This window comes from Drosophila subpulchrella, chromosome 2L, assembly GCF_014743375.2.
Source record: "Drosophila subpulchrella strain 33 F10 #4 breed RU33 chromosome 2L, RU_Dsub_v1.1 Primary Assembly, whole genome shotgun sequence".
Lineage (NCBI taxonomy): Eukaryota > Metazoa > Arthropoda > Insecta > Diptera > Drosophilidae > Drosophila > Drosophila subpulchrella.
The window spans coordinates 1,027,713-1,045,118 of record NC_050610.1 but is presented as its reverse complement, the minus strand read 5'-3'; the positions used below and the strand labels follow the sequence as shown (position 1 = coordinate 1,045,118).

Genomic DNA, 17,406 nt, shown 5'->3' with positions numbered 1-17,406 from the left:
TATTCCCTTCGGCAGCCCGAACACCCATTACCGCGATGACAAGAACAACCCAATAAAACCCGCAGCGAGCTAACCATGAGAGTGGCCAAGCGAAACCATTTCGCCAGATGAACTGGCTGTTGGGATGCTGTGGTGCTGGGCGTATACGTATTATGATGATGACGCCCGAGAGCAGGACAATAGAAATGCGAGGCCACACAAACACGGTCGCCCACAGCCACAGCCACATGTAAACGAGTGTGTGGTGACAATGATACGGATAGGATGTTGTTGGCTGGTACTTTCGTTGGCTTTCCCGACGCTGCGCGCGCACTAAAAGTGAAATGGGAAAGAGCTCGGCTTCGGAGACAGGACAAACCAAAGGCTAATTCGAATTCCCCATAGGGGCGTAGCGCATTCGGAGGGCGGAATATCCGGGCCGTGGCAGAAAACGGCGGCGTCCTGGCGTCATCTCCAAATCTCGGCCAGTGCCGCAATTTTGGCTATAAATACAAATGTCGGCACGCAGCTTGGCTTAAACTTACATTGTTATCCTAGTTCACAACATCGCTCGGGGTCTCCGCCTTACTTGGCCGAACAAAACACATTCGCTACGTGACGTTGTTAAGACGGAATCCCCATCCTCCCGACCAGCCCAGGACAACTCCGAAACTCCATCGCAATACGCAAACTGTGAGTCACAGCGGGCTGCAGGTGCAGATGTATCAGTTGCCATCGCTGGTTCAGTGTCAGTGTCATAATCATAAATTTCGAGCATTGTGTAATCCTCTTTCGATTGGGTAAACAAACCAAGTGCTCTGCTGCAGTTTTATTATTACTGCGCAGCCAAGAAAACGCGAATTACATTTAAATTGAATTTTTTGAGGGCGCTACTTATAGAGAGAGAGAGAGATACGAAAGAACCAATTTTCAGAATGGCGAAAACATAAGGAAGAGGCGAAAGAATACAAGTTCAAGGAAATTAAGTTTTGTGAACAATACTTACAAAGATCCGAAAAGGTTTTATAGTGCCTGAAAAAGATTTTTACTATAGTTCTTATTTCGGTTTTGCCACTGAATTAAAACAAGTTTTCATTAAAGACATTGGAAATCTTGGGCGATTTCATCACTTATAACATTTTTTTATATATTAAATTATTTCCTATCCGTGAAGGTTGAAGATTTATTTAGCCAACCCGTTAGAACGGGCTAACGCCACCGTTTAGCTTAAATAAAAAAGTAGCTTGCTTCCCACTTTAATTACAGATTGAAAATTGATCCGATTAACCCAAACCAGACCTAACAAATTAATACTAGATTCCCTAGAGACAAGCACTAGATGGCATCCTTTCAAGATTTATGACTGCATTTATAGAAACCCCAGTGGATGTCTCTCCTTCAGTCGTCAGAAATAATTTATATGTTACTCGATTCCCAGCAATCTGAGTCTGTGCGATGCATTTCTGGTTTGGCTTTATTCCCATTGCGACCCCACCTTAAAAGCCATCACCATTGCATGTCAATTACGCATCCTGCAATTGTCTTCGTCTTTTGCAAGGGGCTCACACACTGACCTCTCTCTTCGCAGACCGGTGCCACGCCTACTCGAGTCCAGACACCAGAACGCCCCCCACCAAGACGACAATGGGAGCCACAAGAAGGCAGGGGAGTGGATGTGGAAGTGGACACAGGTGGCTCTTGGTTTGGATGACGGTGCTGCTCCTGGTCGTCCCGCCGCACTTAGTCGACGGCCGGTACCTGCCTACAAGGTCGCATGGCGACGATTTGGACAAGTTGCGTGAACTCATGCTGCAGGTGAGCAATTCTACACTGGGCGAAAAAGCGGAGTGGCTGAGATCATTTTTATGACGATTTACATTAATTTGATTTAACTTTAACATACATTTTTTTTTTATTTATTCGTTTAATCTTTGTTATAAAATTGACAAAGATCCTTTAAATGTATATAAAGAAGCAGTCTGCACATACTACCATGATACCATTTTTCAACTGTGAAAGTAATTTCACGGCGCAGCTCATCGTTGTACACTGCACGTGTGGCGGCAGAGAACAAGCGGAGCATTTCCTATAGCTTAATGGGAAGCTGCCGACCGTTGATACAAATGTAGATAATTTTTTTTAAACTAGTTTCTTTTGTTATATAGTAACATAAAGTAATATAAAGTAACTGCCAGAAGTACCTGTAATTAGTTCAATAAATGGTATTTTTCATCAAATTATATTTTTTTTGTTTTTAATAATTGTTGTAAAAGTGGTTTTACTCAGTTAGTCAAATATTCCAGTAATCTTATATGTTTATTAAGGTTTTTAATTTGTTTGTATTTATTTTTTAGTTTAATTGCAGAGCATTTCGAATTAATTGTAATTATTATTTCTTAGTTTAATTAAAAAGCTGTCCCCATTAATAATTGTGTAAACAATTAATCTTAAATGGCTCATGCCATAATTAAGGGAGTGTTGAATTATGCTATTATCATTTAACATTTATCATTCACGCATTAATGAATCTCCAAAAGTAAAAATGATCCATTATTGACCATTTCTTCAGTGTATCTGAGTGAGTGTGCGATGGGTATCTTCAGCCGAGTTTTGTGCATTGGCATTTTTGGTGCGCTGTCAATATAATTAACTAAATGAAAAGAGAGCCAAAGCGTGGTATTAAGTTGCAATTATGTCGCCAATTATTGAGGTTTTATTTTCGACTTGTTTTTGTTTTCGTGCGTTTCTACCTTTTGGATTTCTTGCTTTTATATTTTGGTGTTTTGTTTTTGGTCGCTTACGGAGTGGATTCGAGTGGAATTGAATGGAATGGAGGTTACGTCATCGTCTTGGTATAAGGTTACACAGGTCCCTCGGCCACGGCCCCAATGATTCCCCCGAAGATTCCTGCTAACCGCACCACCTACCTCTTCTTTTCTGGCGCTGCGGTTTCTTGTGCGTCTGGAAACCATTTCAGAAATATTTTTACATATTTCGCAAGCGCTTCTTCTTTTTCCCGCAATCGATGGGGAGCCTGCTCGGCTACAATCGCCAACTTGGCCAACACTTGCATGCCGGTCACCTCATCTTTTGCACAATTTTTGATTCGCCGCCACCGCGGCAGTTGTTGTTATTTAATGTGTTTTTTTTCGGCACAGTTTCCTGTTCTTTTTCGCAACCAAGACACAAAAATGCGGCTCGACTAGGAGGGTAGGAACAAGGGGTCCGGGGGTCACCAGGGGATTCGGCGAGGAAGCCCCACTTAGCTGCCTGTGGATGTGCAGAAATAATCCACTGCAGCTGCACGTCTGCGAAAACTTCAGCCTACAAAATGCTCAACTGCAACTGTTTGTCTACCGTCGAGTTGAGTATCTGTAGCAAACAGTTTTAGCACTGCCACAAAATTATGAAGAGTATGGAATACATAATTTGGTGTGGTATTGGGGGAGGGATTCTAAAGTCGTGTAATTATCGTAAATTAAAATGTTTGTATTCTTTGAAATAACATTTTAAAAATATCTTAAAAATATGATTTAAAAAAATTGGTATTAATAAAAAAAGACAAACAATGTTGAGCGTCACTAATGACCCCAAAATGGGTTATTAACGAACAGATTTCGATGCACCAAGCCATAAATTCATCACTCACTCGTTATTTGAAAGGCTATTATACAGTAAACTTAATATTTAAGCAAAGATATTTTAAGAATTTCCGGACTAGGTTTCTAGGTTGAATTTTTCCCTGAATGTACGGGGCTCTCAACCCCTCTGCAGACTCTTTTCTGAGTCATGGTCCCTGCAAATCGATAAGTCGCTGACGTGCGGCGCAGACAAACACCAAAGACGAAGAGCAGACCATGTTTGGACAAAAAGCGAGCACAAAAATAAAGCAAAAAATTAAACTGAGCAAAAGAAAAGGGAAATCAAATGTCAAATAGCAAATAATGACGGTGACGTGGTCGCATTGCCGCTGATGAAGGTTGACTTGACTACGTCACTCTGAAGACAGGCGACAGTCGGGGGGAAAACAAGCAGAATGCGAAATGAAAACACTTGACACACAATAATGCATTGAACCTGAGAAGCTGGGAGCAACAGAGGCATTAGGGACATGAGACAACATAACTTGGCCTTTAGCTTATTGCCTTCCACAGGATGGATGTCAACAGGACGACACGACATCCACTTCCCCTCGAACCTTCTTTTGCTTTTAGCCCAAGATGACAATGAAGTTGGAAGGAATTCCCAGAAGCAATTTGTGTTATAGAATGTGGAAAATGACAATTTCATAATGCTCTTGACTTATTAGAGATATATTGGATTATAATTGTGTCGCTTCAGGGGTTGCGTGGGTGAATATTACAATTGTTTCAGGGGTTTAAAACTAATTTAGGGATGAACTTGGGCTTTTGATTCAATGTTAATTTAATAAAGCGATGGGGATGGGTCTAAAACGTAATCCATTAAGCAGACAATTTGAGCGACAAAAGGGCGACTTAAATAAAATCATTTTTATAAGCTTCTCGTACCAGTTAGAAATGGAAGCTATATGTGCAGTACTGAGATGGAAGTCAGGTACCCAGGGACCTGATTAAGTTGGTATACATAAAAGGATGGGGAAAAAAAGGGCAAAGGATTTTAAATTTCATTAATATATAAATAATATGTGGGGAAATGAGATAGAAGTCAGGTATCCAGGGACCTGATTAAGTTGGTTTACATCAAAGAAATGAAAAAATGGACAGGTATTTTAAATTTGATTAATATAAAAAAGCAATACTAATATTGTGATCTGTAGATTTTTTAAAACTAGAAGTTCAAAAATTGTACTATTGTTAGGAACAACAGCAAAAACCATTATTTAAGACTTTTCTTTACAAATACTAATTTTTCATTAGAAATTTAAATTCTCAATAAAATTAAGTCTTGATAATTTTTTACACGCATTTTTGTCGAATCTTTCTATGTGAAAGTTCATCCTTCTTCATCACAACATTATGTCCGATTGATGCCAATTGTTTTCAACGTTCTTTTACCACTTGCCACAAATGTCTTAGCCCATAAGTCCCACCACTCATCAAGTGGCTCATTCCACTAAGCAGAAATTGCCGAACCCAAAACAACCTCTTCAACACCCAGAGATTTCCCCTCGTATAAAACTTAGCCCAAACGCAGCTGTTTATTTATAAAGTATCTGCCAACTCCCTTTCCAATCGCCCAACGAAATCCTGGTCAAAGGAGGGAAAGAGATCGATATAAGTAAATAGACAGAGATAGCTGAGAAAGGGAGAGGGAAGCCAAACAAAATCACATAACTTTTCACTTAACGACAACTCTCAAATTAAACTGTCCAAAGAGGCCTTAATGAAAAGAAGGGAGACGAAACCCAGCTGACACCACCCCCCAACTCCTGGAAAATTCACCCTGCCCGGAGTCAGCCAGATGCAATGCGATAACAATCCCAGAGTCATCATCACTTCCCTGAAGACCTCTGGACCATTAATGGCATTTAAGTCAAGGAAAGCGAAAGGGAGGAAATATTGCAAGCTGGTCGAAAATAGAAAACAATTTTGGTTTTTTTTTCAAAATTAGCAATAAAATAATTACTCGGCGCGAAATTGTTTTAGGTTTTTCGCCTCATTTGCTGTTATTTGTGTTTGTTCACACATCATCACCAGACTTGGCCGAAAAAGAAGACAAAAGACGGGCTCCAGAGAGGCAAAAGCGGGAGGGATTACAGGAGGGATAGCCAGAAAAGAGGTTGGCGGCTGATAATTACACGACAATACCCCCCATTAACACATTTTCAGCTCATCAGAGCTCAAAGCAGCGGAGATGAGGAGCCACAAGTTGGTAGCTGAGTTAAGACGGCTCAACACAGGTTAACCCATTTTGGTTAGCAGTGAAGACGGCTCAATAAATTCTTTGAATTTATGAAATATCTCAGTTGTCTTAAATTAGCAACATATAGATATTTTTGTAATACTTTAACCTAATGACAGCTACCAAAGATGAATTTATGATAGAACTTAACTTTACAACACTCATAAATCATAAGCAATTACAAAACTCTTGTACGCGTTATTAAATTGCAGTAGTTTATGATTTCGACGTTCTAATCACAAATATATATTTAATACATTTTAAAGAACGTTTCCTATTTAGATAATCATTCATAAAACATAATTCTTTTCCGGCACAATTTTTTAAAATTCAGTTTTACAAAAATTAAAGCAACCTGGCTTGCAATGGGTTAAGCCATGCAAAAAACAGAAGCAGGCAGCCTCGTCGTTACAGATAAAGTTCATTCGATTTAATGATGCGCCAAAAACAAAAAATTAAAATTAACAAAAAAAAAACTATAAGTCTGTGACGAACTTCCCACGTTGGATAAATAAGATTTCAACAGATTTTTGAAATAACTCACTCCATCATCACAAGGCGGCTTGGCGGGGGGCCGAGTCGTGTTAACAACAGCAACTATACGATAATTATAACAACCATAACAACAGCTCGGAGTTTAAATCTTTCTCTGCCCGTCTTGCGTTTTGTGTTTGCAGATTTTGGAGTTGAGCAATGAGGACCCACAACAGCAGCAGCAGCAGCAACACCCACAGCTGCGTCTGCACAATGAGGCCACCAGCAGCAACAGCAACAGCAACAGCAACATCAACAATCCACGCGTGTCCAACGGCAACTCTAATGCCGCCTGGCTGCAGAAACTGAGTGCCATGGGTGCCCTGGACGAGTTGGGCGGAGATGGACCCCGATTCGGAGCCAACTATGGACGATACTAAGCCATCTGAACCGAAAACACCTGACGACGACAGCCACTACGACAAGGGAAACGGAAACTGGGAGTTGGGGAAAATCATGTTGCGAACGAAAATATTTTGGGACCGAAAAAGGGGCAGTAGAGTCGGAAATGTTCACAGGATTAAAATCCAATTGAAATGGACGCAAAGTGCGTGAAAATGGACAAATAAATGGTGCAAAGGATTCTCGTGAAAATCACTTTGAAGTACTTTGAATAAGCTTGAGCCATTTTGAAATGTATTGAAGGACACTCTGCGAAATCACTTTCAAAGGCTTGAGACCTTTTACTAAATGGAAGTTAAATGACCTTGTTGATTCCAAATATAATCACGATTTTGTTTATTTGCTTGCCTCTCCATTTTAACGAATTAAATCAATTTCTGATCGTTCCAATTTGAAAGAATTTCTATAAATTTGAATAACTTTATTAAGAGCAGTTTTTTTTTAAACAAATATATTTAATTAGATTCCGAATGCGGTTTGCTTAATATGATCTGTATTTCTGGTCACAAAATTAACATTTTATTGAAAAATGCTTTATAACATCAAGCTATTGTCTAAAATATAATCTAAATGTAATGCTTTAATTTTTTTCTTAAGAACATAAATATTAACAATTTTCTAGTAACTTCCAAGTGTCAGCATGGTTTTCCTTTTGCCCCAAATTGAACTGCACTTCATGGATTTAAGTGCCGAAAGAAAATAAGAATTAAACGGAAACTGAAATACTTGAAAGGACAAACACAGTTCCTATGCTAGAACAATAATTTTTTAACTCCTTTGGGTAATCCCGAAGCGAAAAATGTACCTATATGTATGTACCTATGTGTTGTAGAGCAACCCCGTCCCTCTGAAACAAAAAACTCTGAAAAAGTACCCCTTTAATGGTCTAGACTAAGTGCGGATTTTCAACTTCTTTTTGCGCGGCCAAACGAGAGATAAAAATTAAAAGTACCATGAAATTGTAAATATTTTACCCCTCAAAACCTTCCACTCCCGCCCCACGAACAATAATAACTGGAGTTTTAATGGGCCCCCAAGGCTGCCCGGGGCATATGAAGATATATAGTAAATGTATTGTGTATTTATAAATTATACTACTCCCAACTAACCTCCACTAGCTGCGATGGCCTCCGCTGGAAGATGGGCCCAAGCTTAATGCGATTTCGGTTGGCACTTTATGGCCACCGACATGTCGAGGGAGATATATACTTATACACACTATTTAATTCGTACCTATATATAAATGTACATTTAATTGTTGTTAACTTACGTTATCGTTATTACTTATGATTCGCCGCAGAAGCAACAATAAAAGAAATCATTTTCAATGCAAGATCCCTCTCTTAACTAGATCTCTGGGCGGCGATACAGTCAAGCCTGTTGTGTAACGTATGCAGAGTGTAACGCAACTTTACAAGCGTGTCAGATTCAACTTCATCTTTTGGCTCAAATACTCTTACATTTCACATCCATCTGCTTGAGGGCGCCGTCAGCCGAAAGATTCCCATCTATCTCAATTTACTTTCTCGTACTTCAAGTGCAACTCTCGACAAATTAAACGCCGAAAAGTGGCACCCACCAGAAAGAAACATCACATCGCATATTCCCAAAAACCCTATCCAATACAATCCAATACACCATTCCGAACCCATTACCAATGTCAGTTCGAACCTGTTAAGTACTTTTTACCCGCCAAGTGCCGTTTCTCGTTTTGTAAACAAAATTTTAATTGTTTTCTTCGCTTGTTTTTGTTTTTTATGTAAATATAATATCATTTAAATGGTTCCGTCTGCTTTGGTTTTTGCCTGTTACATAAAGTCACAAGAGATACAATATAATAATTAGTATCTGTGCATGCCGAGGTGTAGATGGCAGCGAGTTGGTAGCTGGATTTTAAATGGTAGAAGTGGGGGGCATGTTTTGGGGAACTGTGTTACTCGGTTGAGGCCACGGAGAAAGCAGAAAGATGAATGGGTGAATGCGACGCTGATTATATGGCTCAGAATCGCTGTGGCATGGCGAATTCATTAAGATCTGGCAATGTGCCATGCATAATTCGCATAATAGCCAGCAGAATGTATCTCCTAGATGGGAGGTCTTCCCGGAATGCATTATGTATACGCGGGATTTCAGTTGGCTGAATAATGTTAATGATACTGGCGAAAATGCGCGGGCTGCGTTTGAATTTAAATACAAAATTCACAATTTAATTTATCGCACAGTTTGGACATTTATAAATTATAACAATTAAAGTACTTATAAATTATATAGCCCTTATAATAAACTAAAGGGATCCAATTATATCCAACGTATTTTATAGTGTTTCCTGCTTGCGTTCTTCAATTATCCATTGATACTTTAACGAGTCACTAATTTAGTTATCAAGCGGAGAGGTTTACTTTAACTTTATGATATTTGGTTGTTTTCATTTAAAAATTAATAAAGACTAGTTTTCTTAAATCTCACGCTGTGATAGGAAACAATTAAAATGATTATATTAACTGTGTACAAATAATTTTACAATTCAATCATTTGTGTTGGCTTGTGCCACCGGTTGAAAAACAATAAAAAACACATCTTTTTTGTCTCAGACTATCATTAAATTCTCCTTTCATGGCTCAAAAGACTTTATGCAATATCCATAAAATGGATATAGTTGTTATTAGTTGATGTAATGGTCCGACCTATTAACACATTTTAGTATTTCCCCAACATCTCTTCAATTCTCTCGGAATGCAAATTTCTTTGTTTCCTTCAAATGAAAATAATGGGTCAAGGGTTGCCCCAGGAAAGTATCTCGCAGATATTTGCATGGGGAAATCACGTGAAATTGCTCTAGGACGCGAAGTAACCACAGATGAACCTGCACCTGTTCCACCTTCGTGAATTCAGCATAATTTACCGCGACCAACGAATGATGATGATGACGATGTTTTGAATGTGAAAGATGAGCGTGGAAAATTAAGGAAATGCAATCTGTGCAGAGGGGAGCAAGTGCAGTCGCCGAAGATGAACAACAAAATCAACACAACCTGCCATTTGGCTAACGGCATTATAAATGATGCCATCGAGGAAAAGTGACAGTCTCTGCCGACTGTCCAGTTGAATCTCTCAACTGTTGCAGGTTGCAGTTGCAGTTGCAATATTGCTGCTGCCGCCGGGCATGCTGCTGCTGCTATATGGTGTCGTCCTCCGTTTGGCGCCACTGGCCACTGATTATGCCATTTCATCAAATCCGGCAGCGATTGAGTGGAGTGCAGGAGTGGCCACAAAATGCGACTAAGGATCGCTCACAATCGATGCAAAATGCTGATTGCCATTTATAGATTATGTGCATAAATCAGAGAAAAAGCAAGACATAGCTTTGGGGGTTATGAGCCACGGAAAAGTTGCAAAACATTTTGCCAATCATAATTTTTTCCATCAGTCTTCCCTAACGCAAATTGTCATGGCCGGGGCGAAAATTATAAAAAAAACTGCCCAAAAACAACACTATAACTAGAGAAAAAAAACAAATTGAAGAAATTCAAAATATTGCAAAAACAAAAGCAAGGAGAAAAATTAAATAAAATGCTTATGCAGATGGGGCGACCCAACAAGAGCGTGAAGCTCATTATGAAGCTTCGTGGCCAAAACGCGGACAGGAATTACAAAGACAACAAGACCATTAAAACAATAACAGTAACAATTATAATAACAACAAGCCGAGCCAAGCCAAGTCAAGACAAGTCAACCCAAAAGACAGAAAGAAGCTGGCTAACAAAAGGCCGAAAGAGCATGAAGAAATGAAATAAAACCAACACCAGATTCAGTCCCACTCCAGAGCACAAAAGCCATCCCCCATCCTATCCCAACTCAACCCATTCCCCGAATCGCCTGCTAAATGAGAGTGAATCCACATCCATTGAAACTGAAAGTGAATCGTGCCACACGATCCGATCCGATACGATCCGATTCAGAGTCTAGAGTTGGTTACGAGTCCACTGCGATTGGATCCTCCAAATGACCAAAATAACAATTTATACACATAAACCACATATATAATAATGCAATAAGAAAAACAAAAATGAGAGAGCCGGAAAGACCTTGTTTTTGGGTTTTCAGCTCGAAAGAGGAATACTCTAATTGTAAGAATATAAAGAGCGGTTTAAAGTCACCGTTCTATGCGTTGCTACTAAAAAAAGGAGATAGATAAGTAAACTAAAAGAAAAATACATCCTTTAAGGCTTTAGTCACTTCGCAGTATTATTAAATTATTTATCTCCTTTAATACAAATACCGTTGAATTATCTTGATGAACTTACTGAGTAACAATAAAATGTATATATCAAACAATCATTCAATTCAACTAGTTGCTGTTCAGTAAGTTAAGAACACTTAGAAAGAAATATTATATTATTACCAGTAAGTACTTTTCTGATATTTTTTAAATTACAAAATGTGTAGATAATTATTGACTTTTTCATTTTAATATGCTTAGTATTGTTTTATATCATGTAATTTTGTCCAATCAGATACTTGAACAGTGGTAGAGCTGGGATATCTCTTAATATAAGCAGAGTGCTTACCGTAAAACCTTGTATTTCCTTTCCTTTAAAATAATGGACCCTAAAAATATAAGTTACGTTTTTAACAGCTGATGGGAAATTTTTAAAATAACTACCGTGTAAATATATTTGATGGCCTTGCTGAAATTTTAGCTCGAGCCTTCGGCTTAATTGTGAGTACAATGTACCTTTCAAGTTCCTTATTTTCCCCTTGAAAAGTAATCCTAGTTGCCCCGAAAAAATGCCTGTCCACACACATAAAAAACCACGAAAAAGAAGTAGTTAACCGAAGGAGGAAAACCCAAAAGCCAAGAAACGGTCAGCAGACGTTGCAGTCGCAGCCGCAGTCTGCGTCGCAGCTAGGAGCTGCAGCCTCAGTTTCCCCACCAGATCATGACTGGCCAACTGTAGTCGGGGCTGTGGACTTGGCTCAAACATTTTAATTTCTTCATGGCTATATGCCGCTGCCGCTGCCGCTCTTTGCCAACTGCTCAGCCAACTGCTCGGTCGACCGAGGCAGCAGCTGAGCAGCTGAGGCAGCAGCAGCGGTCTTGGTCGTCGTCTTGAATTTTACTTAATTTTTATTTCACGCGCTGCGCCGCTATAAAAGAAACTGCAACAATCGTTGTGGCATGCAGTAAGAGGTTCCGCGTCGAAGCAGCACCACAACCACACTACCAGTAGCACCGATCCACCTGGAGCAGTGACAAAACCCGAAACGGATATAGCCGAAAACAAACCACCCGAAAATGCAGTCCAGTTGTGTGGTATGATCATGTGACCGAGCGTGCTCCCAAGTTTCCGTGATAACGGTGTTCTCCTCCTCCCCTCCAATCTCGTCCGCAGTTAGTGGCCGTCCTAGCCTTGGCTGCCCTGGTGGCCGCTCGTCCCGAGCCGCCGCGTGACTCGTACAGTGCGCCCCCCTCCAGCAGCTACCAGCCGAGTGGACCCAGTGGGGGCTACGGCGCCCCTGCGCCCCAGTACGGACCCCCCCAGCAGCCGCCGGTGGTTCACAAGCACGTCTATGTCCATGTTCCGCCACCAGAGCCGGAGTATCAGGCACCCAGGTGAGTCCAAGGATAGAACCTCTTAAAAGTTACGAATATGCCTTTATCTATTAAAGTTAAGTCATTAGTCGTTATAATTTATAGACCATCCACTTGTCTGTAATTCTTTCACTCCTAGTTATTTTTCTAGAATCGTGTAAATCGAAAAAATAATCTTTAGTCGATGGTTTTTTAAAGACAATGGTTAGGAAAGAATAACAATTAATAATAACTTTAACTATAGAAACTATTTAGCGGCAAGTATGGGTCTTAAATTCTTTAACATGAAGTTAAAGGTTTTCTAAATTTCCGTACATTAAATGGCTTAGGAACTTAAAGTTGTCGATGAATAACATATATCTAAGGTATTTGTAGGTTTAGGTTAGGAAGTGATCGAGAATATATACATATACATATAAGAAGAAGTAATCCTCCTCAAATTACCTTTTCTTCAATCCCAAATTAAAATCAGTTCAAATTATTCACACCGCTTATCCCTCTCCCTTTTCTTCATCTCGCGTGATAGGGAACGGTTACAAATGATCTCGCTTTATTTGTCTTGTTCCACTTAAGATTGGCAAAAAATGAGGGAAAAACACATTGTTGTTTTATGAGTAAATAATCCACGCCATTTATGCAGATTCTCTCACAATTCATCGCCGTAAACCAACTAGTGCCGCCAACTCCCAAAGATAATAACTAGGCAAATGTTGCAAGACCAGACGCCAATCATCTAATCCGGCTCAGGGCCCTTTTCCACAGCTGTTGCCTCATTTCCAGGGTATTTAGAGAGTCGCTTAAAAGGAGGAAAATTATTTAATACCCGAGAAAACGAAAGCCATCCAACTTTTCTCTCTTTTCTCTGATTTAATGTTTTCTGTCGTCTTCTGTCTGTTTTCAATTGGAGTTGGAAGCAATGTTAATTACCTCAAGAGGGGAATGATATGGCTTTTCAGACCGCCAAACCGTGACTTAAAGTTACCTAAGCTCTCGGAGTACTTGTATATATCTAAGTCGTGTTTCCAAGCTAATTTTCAGACTTGGAGGGACAGGAACGCGATTACCATAGGGAGCTTTATGTAAACCCTCATCTTGGTACGGTTGATGTGACACTCGCTGTTATCATCACAATCTTCATCTGATTAGCCAAACTTTCAAGCAGATGCAGATGGTTCACCATTTTTGGGAGGTCACCATTTATGGGCTTGTCATTTGCATAATCCTCAAAGAGACTCCTTTTCCTTTATTCGTACAGAGATACCAAATTAGAGAAAACAAGGAAAACAATTATAGCCTGGTTTTATACACATAGAAATGTAAAGTGAAATTTTGCAAAAAATTTCAGAGCACTTAACTTGTAGAGTAAAGCTAGACTTAAAAAAATCGATATAGCCATGCCGGTCTTTCTTGTGAGCGCTGTGATTTTGGAAAATATAAGAGCTAGAGAGTTCAGACTCCAATGCTTCTTCAATGCAAGTTTGTTATTCCAAGCCCACTCGAACGTCCACAAACCACTAAATGCGGTCTGGCGACCTGCTATTAAGCTATATCATGAGGATTCCACATCTTTAAACCTACATTTAAATATTATCACCCACTATATTTTTATTTTTAAATTTTTCAACTAGGAAACCCCTGTACGTGCCGCCTCCGCAGAAGCACTACAAGATCGTGTTCATCAAGGCACCATCCCCACCTGCCCCGACCGCACCCGTAATCCCGCAGTTCCCACAGAACGAAGAGAAGACTCTGGTGTACGTGCTAGTCAAGAAGCCCGAGGAGCAGCCGGAGATCATCATCCCCACGCCAGCTCCCACCCAGCCCAGCAAGCCGGAGGTGTACTTCATCCGCTACAAGACCCAGAAGGAGGAGACTGGACCCTACCCCAACAGTGTGGCGCCTCCAGCGCCCGAATACGGAGCTCCAGCTGCCCCGCCCGCACCCTCTGCACCCAGCAGCTCGTACGGGGCACCTTCCCACTAAGCGACCCAACACATCCAATCCAACCCGAATTCCGATTTGCGAGTCTCAACCCATCTCATGGCAAACTGCATATCTTATGTGTATTATTTTTTGTTCTGTTTCAAAGACTTTAACGCGTGACAAAGTTTACAAAGCAACGAAATCCCTCATCTCCCCCAGCTCATATGAATATTACCCCGATCGTTGAGTAATTCTTACCTCTGAAGTTGTTTCTACCTATTGTACGAGAAGTATGTTTTCCATCTAGGCTGTTTGTTTCAAATTGTTTGTTTAGTCTTAAGATTAGGTCTTACCGAACGATGCGTTATACACTCACACAAAACACTCGATGAACTCACTACGAATTAGCCTTAGTTATCGATAGAGATATCGTGCCGATACCGATAACCGATATATACAAGATACATGATTTTCATCTGAAATGCATTTTCAACTAGGCAATTTATACCAATACTATATTGCACTTTTGCACTCTATTTCCTTAACTGTAAATAGAGAGTGCGAAACGACCGAAAAGCAACAGAAAATACAAATAAAAAATGATACTCAAGTATGTATATGTTACAAAAAAAACATCAATGGCTAAATAAAAGTTTAACGAAATAACTGTATAAAAATGTTTTTTATTATTTATCAGTTTACACTAACTTCTTTTCCAATAGTGAAAATTGAAAATACGCAGTAAAATATAAGTTTTTCCCTAAATTATTTGACATTTTTTTTCCGTTTTTCATTTTTCGCTGGTCAACTAGAACACTGATTCAAGCCGACAAATTGGCTTCATTGGTACTATATACTAACGATATTTTCTACAGAAAGGAAAAGATTAAGTATTTATTAATTACAGTTACTATTAATTATCGTCTGCCTCGCAAATGAAATTTTTTTTAATGCTGCAATTGTCAACCCACATGCCCCCGTTATGCATAGTTACGCAATGCTGGTTCTCGTTTTCATATTTGGGTTCATCCGGTTTCCACTTTAAGAAAGGAGCTTTCTTTCCAGAGGACACAGTTATAAAAAGGCCCTTTTCGGCGATATCGTTGATGCCCAGCCTATAAGAAGTATCCTTATTCAGTTTCGCACTAATGTACTTAAATTCTTCTTCACTTTTTAAAGAGGCCAGATGGCCTCCCATCCCATTACAGGTATTTAAAGCACTGGTCCAATTTTGACGAAGGTTATGCTCGATGTAAAAGAGTCTTGAGCCGACCCTGTCGAACCTTAGGAACATGATTTTCCTGTTGACTTGCAAAAGAGTTTCCATGACGGCACTTTGTTGGCTTTCAATCTTTGTAAGAAGAGCTTGCAGTTGTTCTTCTGACTTCATTTTTACCGCTGTCAGCTGAGCTTCTATCTAACCCAATTTAGCCTCGGTCTCATTTGATTTCACACTGCAGGTGCTCCACTGCTCCTGGTGCCTGGCAATGTGATCGATTAGTGGCATCAGCGCTGACAGGCAGAATTCCCCACACTGGCTTGGAGGATCATGCAATAGGCACATGTATCGGCCATCGGTATTGACATCCTCGGATCCTGACAGGGGCACCTTCAGGACTATTGCAATTAGTGCATAGAAAACCAAAGCTAAAAACTTGAACATGCTTTAAGAGTTAAACCTTTGGAGACGAAAGCCTACAATACAATGATTCTGGCCTTCGAGCAGCCTGGCATTTTTACTGATAGCTTGACAATCATTTTTAATACCTACCATATGAGTATTACTTATACTTAGCCACAAAATTTGATACGGAAACTTACTCGCCACCGGATATGACTCAGAAGATAATATTTACCCTGACAGTTTTTTGTGTTTTTTATGCAATTTATATTTTTAATGTTAAATTTGTAAAGCAAACAAAGTGTTCTTTGCATATTTTGCATTCACTCCGAACCCAGGTTCAAACTGTAACGTTTTTGGAGTTGCCACCTGATACTCACCCAATAGATGGCGCCCTCAAGCAACTGTAATGCCTCTCAAACTGTTTATCCCCCTTCACTGTAGTTAAGCTTTGCTTGGTGTGTTTGTTTTGTTGTTTGGCGCTGGGATTACATACAATTTGATTTGGACGTTGCGGAAACACGCTTTTCACAGAATTTCCTCAAGTTTTATGATTATGATTATAATAGCAAAACACTTTAAGAGCGGATTGGATTACCGCTGTTTTCCTGCAACTACCTTAACGGCAATCAGCCTCGTCTGGGTCTCTTTAATTGAGCCGTTGCCGCTGTCCACTTGGTAAAAAAATCGAAAAAGAAATCCGGAAAATCCCCATACCTTTGCACACATGCTTTTAAATACGAACACACACTCAACACCTCCTTCACGAGCCTGCCAAATGTAAGCGAACTTAAAAACACATCGTTTGCATTTGGCCCCCTCCCACACCCATCCCACGCCCACCCCGCCCCTGGAAACCCCATCCATCAGCACCAACTCCAAGCGGCACTTAAGTGACGCTCCAGCAGCTCAACTATCACCGTGTTCGTGTGTGCTTTCTTGTTCCTTTTATTCCAGGTACCCACGCAGAAAAAAGGTATATTGTATTTGGGCTGTTGGATCTTAAATAACGCAAAAAGCTATGGCTCTCCATTTCGACATGCAGACTTATGCAATGACCCAGAATTTGTAATTTATTCATATATCATACAAATTAATGTTTCTAAAAAGCATTCGCCTCTTTAAAAAAGAGTTTATTAAAAACAATATACAAAAAAATACACTTGTATTTAAGTGTTAATAGATCATTAAAATAAAAATTAAAGCTATTTGAAGTTACCCCAAGTGCTAAACCAAATCACTTAGTTATTATAAAGCCGGCTTAACTTTTTAGCCTTAACTGTCAAACTTTTTACTTTAATAAGTTTCGATGTTTATTATAAGCTTATTATTATTTTTGCCAGCAAAATATTTTAGATCAAAAATAAAATTCGTCTTCCCATGCTCACTTTATTGCAAACACGAGGTATCACACCGTTTTCAATGATCCCCGGCAGTCAGCACTTAGATGTCTACAATATAAACATCATTT

General features: G+C 39.7%; 2 protein-coding genes across 2 annotated transcripts; both read left to right on the top strand.

The window, feature by feature from the left end:
- The first annotated feature begins 424 nt into the window (after nucleotides 1–424).
- Nucleotides 425–8,131, top strand: LOC119548295. The gene is made up of 3 exons (XM_037855462.1): nucleotides 425–672; nucleotides 1,568–1,794; nucleotides 6,540–8,131. Exons 2-3 carry the CDS (start codon nucleotides 1,624–1,626, stop codon nucleotides 6,774–6,776), a joined length of 408 nt encoding a protein of 135 aa, XP_037711390.1. The 5' UTR covers nucleotides 425–672; nucleotides 1,568–1,623; the 3' UTR covers nucleotides 6,777–8,131.
- Nucleotides 8,132–11,868: 3,737 nt separating this feature from the next.
- Nucleotides 11,869–14,939, top strand: LOC119547299 (extensin). The gene is made up of 3 exons (XM_037854089.1): nucleotides 11,869–12,112; nucleotides 12,192–12,412; nucleotides 14,020–14,939. Exons 1-3 carry the CDS (start codon nucleotides 12,095–12,097, stop codon nucleotides 14,372–14,374), a joined length of 594 nt encoding a protein of 197 aa, XP_037710017.1. The 5' UTR covers nucleotides 11,869–12,094; the 3' UTR covers nucleotides 14,375–14,939.
- The last annotated feature ends 2,467 nt before the right edge of the window (nucleotides 14,940–17,406 follow it).